The 10293-nt window shown below is 47.0% G+C and overlaps 1 protein-coding gene across 1 annotated transcript; it reads right to left on the bottom strand.

Annotated features, from left to right (window-relative positions):
* Window positions 1-1378: 1378 nt before the first annotated feature.
* DBR1 (debranching RNA lariats 1) lies at window positions 1379-10293 on the bottom strand (the record flags this gene model as incomplete). The annotated part of the gene is made up of 8 exons (XM_027703721.1): window positions 1379-3780; window positions 4295-4440; window positions 5593-5673; window positions 6523-6747; window positions 7953-8038; window positions 9606-9686; window positions 9932-10056; window positions 10127-10293. Coding segments are annotated over 8 exons (1590 nt in total), but the record flags the coding sequence as incomplete, so codon positions are not given.

The raw sequence follows: 10293 nt of genomic DNA, 5'->3' as shown, positions 1-10293 counted from the left end.
CTGAGCCCAAGTCGAGCCGAACCCGAGCGGAGTCCCAGCCCAACCCGCCCATTCCACCCTCTGCCGCACATAAATGGTTTGGGTTCCCTTTTTTGTCATTGCTTTTGTCGCCCTCTTTGATTTGTTTGGTTTTGAGTTTGCTTTTCACAGAAGCACCCCCCGGACCCCACGGCTTCACTCAGAGTGGCTGTACAGCTCCATAGGATGGGCTGAGTTTGTATCAGCCCCTGTATTTCACTCGGAGTGGCTGTACAGCTCCAGAGGATGGGCTGGGTTTGTATCAGCCCCTGTATTTCCCCACCTGAGGTATGGGGATACGGATTATACCAACCCCAAGTCAGAACTAAATGGGGGGCAGGACAGTAAAAACACAAAAGAAACCCAGTAAAAACACCACAGCTCGGGTTCACCTTTTGCTCTTCCCAGGTACACAGAGTTTCTCCAGCTGTTAGAGACTGCAGGGGATAACGGGAACTCAATAAACACACTTCAGGGTGCAGCCACAAGGTGACTTTAATAGCTTTAATTTAAAAAAATACTCCACTTGTGAAAAAAGGGTATTTCTCTTTTTGTTTTCCTCTGAGTAGATCAGTGTCATGCTCTGAAAATACCTGTGTGCTGGCCTGGAATGGAACAGGTGAACATTTTTCACAAGCACTAATAACAGCACATACAGTTTTGAATTAAGTGCAAAAGTCATACACTGAAAAATCTGCAATACAAGGGTCTGACAGAGAAACGCTTTCCAGAGGTTTCTCGCCAAAATTTCAAAAGTCAAAACTTTTCAAAGAGACTCTAAAGCTTCTTTCTAAAGAAGACTAGAGGCTCTGGGTCTTAAAAGCCAATCTCAGTTGTCAGCCTTCCCTAGAGTTTTACATACTTTTTGAAGTATTTGGCCTTTACTGGAACAGCTCAGAGCTTCAATGGAAATCTTCATGCAGCAGAAGATCTTGCCAGCAGGGAAAATCCATAATGGATGAGAGCAAGGTAAGAGAGGACACTGCAAACTGCAAAGAGGGTGTGGACAACTGGTAGCTCTAGAGATCAGAGATGATTCATACTCCAAAAAATGTATGGTAACTCTATTTACCAGCTGCACTCTGCTCAATGGATGCCGAAATACTTAATAAAAAAATCCTGAAAAGGTTCAAAAATCAGTACTGTACCTTGTACAAATCTCCTGCTTTCTAAAGAGCCTAAACATATTTATCAGAAGGGGGGGATGTGGGACAAGACACAACAGAACAACTTTAAAAGCATAAGAAATCAGACTGAAAAGTCTGTTCCATGTAAGACACACGTTCCACTCAGTGCAGAGAACCTGAGAGCTCCACACCACGCTCAGGGTCCTTGGGAGGCTTTGGAGTCCAGAACACAATTTATCCTTAAAATACTTTATTCCATTATAGTGTTCAGATCACGAGGCACGATTCAGATTTCAGCACTGCAGACCCAGGACCCTTAATGAGACTCAAGTACCTTCAGCACCTTATCTGACAGTTCAGAGCTACTTTACACACCCTGAGGGTCACCCCAAACACTCGCAGGTTCTCCAGGTTCTCCTCACCCCTCAATGCAGCTCTTTGGGGCTGTTCTGACAGAGGAGCTGGTAACTGAACTGAGGGAGCTTTAATTTTGCCCTTGAATACTTACACACCTTTAGTTTTCCTAGTGAACTGCTGACAGGAGAGGAACCACGGTGGATCCCAGACATGGAAGTGCCTTTAAAGACAGAAGTCTGGAGCTCAAAGTGTTTCCCTGCTACAGAACTCACACTCACCAATCCATTGCACTCACTGCTCCCTGTCCAGTTCCTTCTTCCTGTCAGGACACCTTCTCCTTCACCCTCCCTGTGCCTTGGAGGGGGAAAAGCACAGGAGCTACTTCTGCTGCCAAGGGCAGCACAGTTGTGGGGAAGTCTGGACTCCAAAAGCTCAGCCCAGAACACCAGCAGACACTGGCAGAAATGAGTCTAAAGACATCTGCTTGAAAACACTGTCACTGCCATGAACTGGGGAAGTTTTGTTATCCTCACAGCCTCTCAGGCCAAAGGAGTGTAATTTGATTGCTAACAATTCAAGAAAAAAAAGCAGAAGGAAATCTTCCAAGAGGGTCTCTATTCTCAGCTGAAGGTTATGAAGGTGCTTTGGAAGATTCCAAATCCAGCCATAAGAGTTCAGCAAGTTACAGCTACTGAAAAGAAGTGCCAGGTGAAAAGGGAGGCTGCTGATCACAGTGGGTGTTACTGCCCCAGGCAACTTAAAAACATCCACCACCTTGTATGAACAGCACAGCCTTAACTAGGAATCAGTAAGGGCTGGGACAGTGGTGATGCCCACATTTAGGAAGCTGTTCTTCCTAACTACTTGTGTTTTAAGACATTGTTCTCAAGTCTTAAGAAACAGAACACAAATGAGGTTCTAAGAACAGAGATGTGCTTTGCCATGGTCCCCATAAAACCGTCATCCTCCAAACCAAGAGACTTGGTTCCCTATCAAAACTCTAATTAAAAGCAATCCAGGACAATACACAGTTTTGTTCACAACCATGAAGTTTTTCTGTGGCATGACTATGACCAGGAAAAAAAAATCTTCATTCTTCTAATGCTGTTTTGTTATCCTGGGCATTCTATTTCCAAATGTAATTCACAGAGCTATTTTGTGTGCTACTTTGTATTAAAAGTTCAGTATAAAACAAGACAAAAGCAATAAAATCAAATCATTCAGTCTTGTAAGTCAGACATCCTCTCACTTGGGCCTGGGCTACATTCTAAGTTCTTGTTAGACAAGACAGTGACTCTTGTAGAGCTGTACAGCTGAAGATATGAAGAATACACCAATAACCAGGGACTGAAGCAAAACAGAGTGATAGATAGGCTTTAAATCCTTTGTCAAAGTACTTTGTTGGAAAAGTCTGCTTCTGACTTCCATGTTTAACCCAGATAAATCATCTTCCCTGTGAGAGGTACATCCAGCCCCTCGAGCTTTAAGAAAGTAAATGAATAAGATCACGTAACATTAAAAGCACGAGTAGTCCACCAGCTCTCACCACCTTCCCACAGAAAGGCTGGCAGAGAACTGAGTTATCCATCACAGGAAGTGTCAATCTGTTTTATCTTCCTCCTCTGCAGCATAGATGGCTTGATTCCTCCTCTTAATCTTTTTAACGCCACTGTTCCCGTTCTCATCACCCCCAATGCGCTTCAACGGTCTCTCAGTGGAGCTCTTCTCCTCCCCCTGCTTACTCCCGGCAGACTTCTCCAGATCCTCGTTGTTGGAGTCCATGGCATCATCAGAGGACACTGCCATGGAATCTGGCATGATCCGGATGTCGGAGAAGCTCGTGGAGAACTCAGGGGGGTGATCGGGGGAAGGATCTACAGAGCACGTACTCAAGTCTTCATCGCCACCTTCTTCATCCAGCATTATCTCATCTGGATTGATGGAGGAAAGGCCAGAGTTATCTGTGTTATATTCACTGGGCTCCTCTGCTGACCCAGTGCTGTCCATCTCCTCCTCCTCCTCCTCCTCTTCATATTCACCCCGTCCTGAGCCCTCTTCCTTCGCCTGCTGGATCCTGTCGTTGATGTCAGTGAGGCCAAACTGGGCGCAGAACTCAGTGGTCTGGGGATTGATGGTATGAACTGGCTGCATGTTTTTTTGGGGCTTGCTGGGATCATAACAAGCAGCTGTCAAGGTGAAGTTAGAGGGAATTGTGAGGTTGTGATTCAGCTCTTCTAACACCTCTTTGATGGCTTCGTCGGTCGCACTGTAATCCCACCTAAAAAAGTGCAGAGAGTTTAAACAAGTGCAGCTGGTCCAAAGGCACTGCCTGTTCCCACTGCATAGGAGGGGTTATGAATCCAGCCCACAACAGACACCTCATTTCTCAGGTGATCTTTTCAGGGCAGTTTTCAGTTTCCTTTGGTCAGTACTGAGATTCCTCCCTCCCCACCAAAGATTTGTGTATGATGCCAGCCCACCCCCACAACCCGGCCTGATTTTCAGCCTCACAATCTGACTGGCAGGATGATCAGCCACAGGGTATTCTCTGTCCCTCCAGCGCTGGTACCCGAGTTTGCAAAACAAAACCAACTGCCCAGGAAGAGCAGGAAGGAAGCTGCTTGCTCCAGAGTACAGCTCTTAGCATGCCCTTTGCTTCCCAAGGCATTCAGCAAGTCCTGCAGGCACAACAGGCTGCAGGACACAAACACAGCTCTGACAGAACTTTACCTCCAGTCCAGCAAAAAAAAAACAAAAATCCCACTTTTCTCTCTGCTTTGCAGGCAACGTACTTGGCATGGAGGCCGTTCTTTTCAGGCATGTTCCAGGAGCACTGAGTCACATTCACCAGGCTGTTGGTGGCCTTGAGCACTGCAATCCACTCAGCATCGTACTCCAGGGAGTCACCCGCGTTAGGATCATGCTCCACATCTATTATCTGCTCCCAAGGCACACAACACAGACAACGACAACAAGAGAAATTACAGAGTTATTTCTCTTGACATCAGAAACTCGTTAAAGTTTTGTTACTTTCACCGTGCAGAGTTTTAAGAAAGTTTAAAGTACACTGAGCTAGGGGTCTCAACCAAAGTCCTCTCAAGCCCTACGTACAGGTTTAGACCAGAAAAAAGGACAATCAACAACAGCAAAAAAGGCATTTCTGAATTTTGGCTTACAGCAAATAGAAAGCAGAACACCCTCCCTCCCTACTGCCAGCAACTGGGCAGTTTTGCAACTTAGAATTTAATTTGCCTACTCTTAAATTCACATACACATCAAGAACTGATGGCAATGGTCATTCTGCTGCATGAACACACAGCAATTAACAGGAATTGGTTTTAAACTCTTTCAGCCACTGATGGATTGAAATTCAAATCACTTCGTCTTCAGTGACATTAACCCAAATCAAAGTGTTTGGTTTAGCCAAAGCACTAGTCAGACTCTGATTTTAAATGATCCATAAAGTAATTCCACCTTTTAAGGCAGTTTTAGAACAAAAAAAAAATAAAAAAGATGCATTTTAAACCAGAGCTACACACAGGGGCATCACCATGCTGTTGGAGGTAGTACTAACCCAGATCAGTTTTGCTACAGGATTTTAAGTCTGGACACCCCAGTGTCCCCTTGCAAAGCCAAAGCCCATCCTCACACTCTCTCCTATCTTCAGAAGTAGCTCCTGGGGCAAATGGATCCCAGCACGTGCCCAAAGCACAGAGAACAAACCACCTTCCCTTTAAGCTGATCAACTAAAGCTACTTTCAGACTCCTAAAACACTTGACTGCATTTGAAGAAGAGCTGTCAGGGGCTCCCTCTCACAGCAAGGAATTTTAGACTCATCCATATATAAGTCAAGTTATTTTTCCAAGGTGAAAGGAGATGGTAGGGATAAGCAAACGCTGCATCTGCACAGCAAGACCCGAGGTCTGCTTATTTCAGGACAAAATTAAGCAAAGACCATTCCACATATCCCCCATTCCTACTTTCTTTAAAATTTATCAGCACTATTCTCCAGCTGATATCCAAGCACAGCAGTAGCAGCCCAGACAAGTGAAATACTGACTATGAAAACCCAGTGCACATGTCCATCACCTGCAGGAAGTCTCTGTGTGGCAGGCATTTATCCAGAGCCAGAAACTTGGTTGCTTTTGGCAGCTCTTCTTTAGAGCTTGTCTAGGAAATAAATGGTGTTCACACAGTCATTAGCAGTTCTGTGAAATCTGACCATTCTAAACAAGTTGTATAGACAGGTTTACAGGCATAACTTCTGCAGGAAAAATACTTTCTGAAGTAGAAACATAGCTTGGGTTTATAAGAAAGGGATGAAGGGACAAAGAGGAGGACAGACTTCTCTGGGAGTCACCCAGGAAGTTGGATGAAGGTGAGAGCAAGATAAAGCAAGAGCCACGTTTTGTTCCTAAGGCTGAGGACAGTCAGCCTTGGAGCAAAAAGGAAAACTGTAACCAAATTAAAACAGACTTGTTGAGCCTGCAAGATCTGGAGTTACATTTTTGCACCCAAATAACTTGCAAACAGGAACAAGAGGTCCCACCACTTTCAGGAATAACTGTTTCAACTACAGAGGCTGGTTTTTGGCTTAACCCAGGCCACCAGGCAACCCCACCTGCCAAGCCTTACAACAGGCACCCTACCCCCCAGGGAACCAGGCTCTTCAGTGGCTCCTCTATCACCTTATTTTGAAGTAGTCTCCTTCCCCAACAGAGCTGGAAAGAGAATGCTTTCCTGTAAGTTAAATTAACACATTTCAACAGCAGTAACATGAGCTATTTCATGCTGTCCTTGAAGAAGATCAAGGGAGTTATACCCCTGATCCCTGATTTATAACATCTCTTAAAGTTACATAAACTAGTAGTCTTAACACCACTTATTTTTTTTGTGGCTTAAGCTGAGTTTTAACCACAAAACCCATTAAGCAGTTGCTTTTCTGGCCATGATTACTTGCACTGGAATTCTAACCTGTGTGTGGGACACACACATTCTCCACTGCCTTTCCCCCTTTACCTCGTGCTGCATGAAAGCTGCGAATTTAACGTGCAGATGTGCTGAGAACCAGTAGGTGGGTTTGAGGTGCTGCAGGAGCTCGGAGGCAGCAGGGTTCCCCAGAGTGTTGCTCTCCACTTCTTGGCGGAAGAAGGATTTCATTTTGAGGAGCTGTTTCTTGTTCCCATAGTGGTAAATGCTCCTGGGCCAGTCGTGGGACATGAATATATCCATGGGACGCTTCAGCTGTCAGTCAAAGCACAGGGTACAAACAGCACATGTGATAAAGGAGTCAGGAACCTCACAGCATAAGGTGAACACGTGTCACACGTTCCCCCTCAGACCAACAGAGCCAGCTGGGACCAACAGCCTCCCTTCCAAAGCCAGGGAATACACTGCCCAGCCCCATCCTGCGGGTGGCCTCTGGAGCTGCAAAGGGACTCTAATGCCCATGGTTTGTTCTACACTTTCTTGGGATAGTCAGCTGTGGTTTGTACTGCCTTAGAAAAGAGATCACATCATCACCATCAGAGTCAGGCACTCAGGGGGAACTACAGCTGTAGAGCAAGTTCTCTGCCCACAATCCAAGGCATCTTCTCCCTCATGAAATTGTTAAAAGAAATAATGGCTGAGCACAATATTCCTCCTCAAAGGAAGCATCCCTCAGAACAATGTCTTAAAGCATGTCTTGGTTTAACATTTCCCTCAGTTGTATCAGAACCCACCTCTAGATGAAACCTGAGTCCAAGTAACAAGAAAACTTTGAGTGAAAGGCATCAACCTCTTTGCAATGAACCAAACCTTCACTCCGTGTTCAGCATCCCTGTATCTACTGAGCACTTCAGTGGGCAACTGCAACCTGGACAATCCTTCACATGATGCTTATAAAGATATGGATTTACACCACAACCTCAGCCAAATGGAGTGGCCCTGTGACACAGCAGGGAGTAGGCAAGAGCTCAAAACTAAAGTTAAACTGTCCTTTGAATTTCTCACCCTGGAGTCAAAAATACTTAAACCATGGGGATTTGGGATCAGCTTGTTTAGCTGGTTCAATTTTGAATAGTTAACTTTGTATCAGCCACCTTGGATGTTAGATAAGGTAGCATCCACCTTCCTAAAGCTAAGGTAAAGCTGGAACAGAGGGGTATCACTGCAGTACCTTCCACTCTGAGTTTTATCCAATTCAAAAAAAAAAACCACAAAAAACCCACTCCTGCCTGTGCCTGATTCACACCAAATTTGCACTGCTACACAAAGCACTGGGGGAGATACTCAGCAGGAACAACAGTGGAACAACATCCAACATAAAATGGTCTGCCCAAAGTAGCTGAGAGTTGTTGGCAAGATTTGCCATCCAGCTGCACACTTGGTCAGAGCAGCTGTAACTTCTCACTTCCACATGAACGAGAACTATTTACCACTGTTTAAAAAATAGGAATGTCACTGACCTGTTTGAGTTTGAAGACTTCAATATTCCTCACATGGTAAGCACTTCTAATTGTTTGCTGGTTGTATGGGGGGCACTCAAAGTGGCCTGAAACAGTGAAAACAAGAGTAGTTGCCTGAAATAGTAGCTCCCTCCTACACTGCTGGCAAGGCAGCGTTTTGGGGTCACACAGACACCTAGAGCACCCCAAATACGAGGCTGGCAGTAATCAAAGCACACACTGTATTTCCTTTACACAGAGCATACACCAACAGGCTGCCAACCTTTCATGTGTGAGGCAAATATGTTGTAAAAATGTGCCTACAATAATGGGCACTTCTTCCACTGTGTGTCTTATTTTCACAAATATAGAAAATAGAGTCAGATTCAGTGTGGAAACAAAACCCAGGAATTTGACTCCAATACTCAAAAGCCAGGACCTGTTGGAAACAAACAACTTTTGGCAGAAAGATCTATGAGGTTTTGCAGCTCTGAGGTGAGACAACAGCCCTCAGTACCTCCACAGTGACACTGCACAGCCATGTGCAATTCCACACGTGGAGAGCTGTCTGCTGCCCAGCCACGACACTTCTGTAAAATGTCATATCATGGCTACACATGCAAACGGGCTGGCACAGGAAAAGAACACTGGGGAGATGAGAAAATGCTGAAGTTGGGCACAGACACAGTGAGAGCACAGAGCAAGCCTCTATGAGTGGTCAGTGGTGAGAACATACATTAGGATGTAACAACTCAGAAAGAGGTATAAACTAAAAGATCACAAAACACCACATGAGAACTGACTCCTGACTCAGGCCACTCAGGCTGTGATTTTCTATGTTTGTTCAAGAGTGCTGCCACCCACCACCAAACCACAGCTTAACAGGTTCAGCAGCAGCTCAAAGATCCGTGTCACAGCCCACAGGCACCACAAACACGGGAGCACAAACACAAACCCTGACAAAGGGATGAGTTCCCAAGTTTGCCTTGGGACAGGAAACCTGAAAGTCTAGCATAGCTCCTACATACTCTAAAGAATGCACAGAAAACATTTCTTACTAGTCATGGTTATTGTCCCACATGCAATATTTAGGGATACAAAGTGTATGCTTGATAACAACAAATTTAATTAGCATTGACAGGTATTAGAAAGAATCAGATGTTCTAGAAAACTAGTTCAGTGCTCTGCAGCTTGAAAGCCACCTGCAAAGCTTCTCTGAAGCCCCGTGTTACTGAAGGTAGTACTGTACAGTAATCACAATCACTCTGGCATGTGCTGAGATCAGAAAGAACACTGACACAGGGCATCATCTCTGACAATTTTTGCCACGCTTCCAAGGAAGAACTCTTGAATACACACACATATAACCAGGAGGAACTGGATGTATGGACATTAAAACTCAGGATAGGACAGTACCTTTATACAGTGTCAAACTGGGAACACAAGGAAAACTAAAAACTAAAGACTGCAGGCTAAAAGACCACTGCCATGGAACAACCAAGACTGTTCCAACAACACTCCAAAGGTGCCCTTGCTTCCTGCTGTGGTCGCCGGGCAGCTACAGACTCATCACCAACTCCAAAAAAATCTGGGAGGTTTCCAGCGCAAGAGCTGGAGTGGGGAGAGGACAGCCAGACCCACCCCCACGGCACTCCCTCCCCGCTGTCCCGGTACCTTTCCGGTAGTCGTGAGATTTGAAGATGCCCGAGATGCCGCCGATCCTCACGCCGCGGAACCGCACCACGCCCGCGTAACCTGCGGGACACGGGACGGCGGCCGCTCACCCAGGGAAGGGGCGGGAGGGGACACGGCGGGAGGGGACACCGCGAGAGGGGACACGGCTGAAGGGGACACGGTGGGGCCGGGACTGGAGGAGACAAGGCTGGAGGGGACACGGCGGGGCCGGGAGTGGAGGGGACAAGGCTGGAGGGGACACGGCGAGGCCGGGCCGGGGCTGGAAAGGGCCGGGGCCAGGCCGGGGCTGAGGGCAGGGCCCTTACCCAGGTAGTAGATGTTGGGGGCCACCCAGCCGCCGTAGGGCAGCTCCTGCAAGTGGTTGGAAGCCTCGTGGTTGCCGCCGATGAACACGGTGAGCACCGGCGCTTTCTTCTCTCCCGAGTAGTACCTGCGGAGACACGGCAGCTGCTGCACCGGCCGGCCCGTGGGGCCGGGGCCGGGCCGGGCCGGGCGCTCACCGGTAGAAGGTCTGCATGTGGCGGTACTTGGCCGGCACGGCCATGCAGCGCAGGTCCGCCTCGTTGCGCACCGCCTGGAAGTCCCCGCAGCACAGCAGCAGGTCGGGCCGCACGTTGTGCCGCCGCTGCAGCAGCTCCAGCGTCTCGTACATCTTGTCCAGGGCGCC

Source organism: Neopelma chrysocephalum, unplaced genomic scaffold (genome assembly GCF_003984885.1).
Source record: "Neopelma chrysocephalum unplaced genomic scaffold, ASM398488v2 Primary Assembly neopelma1_252, whole genome shotgun sequence".
Lineage (NCBI taxonomy): Eukaryota > Metazoa > Chordata > Aves > Passeriformes > Pipridae > Neopelma > Neopelma chrysocephalum.
This window is presented reverse-complemented; position numbering and strand designations above follow the sequence as displayed.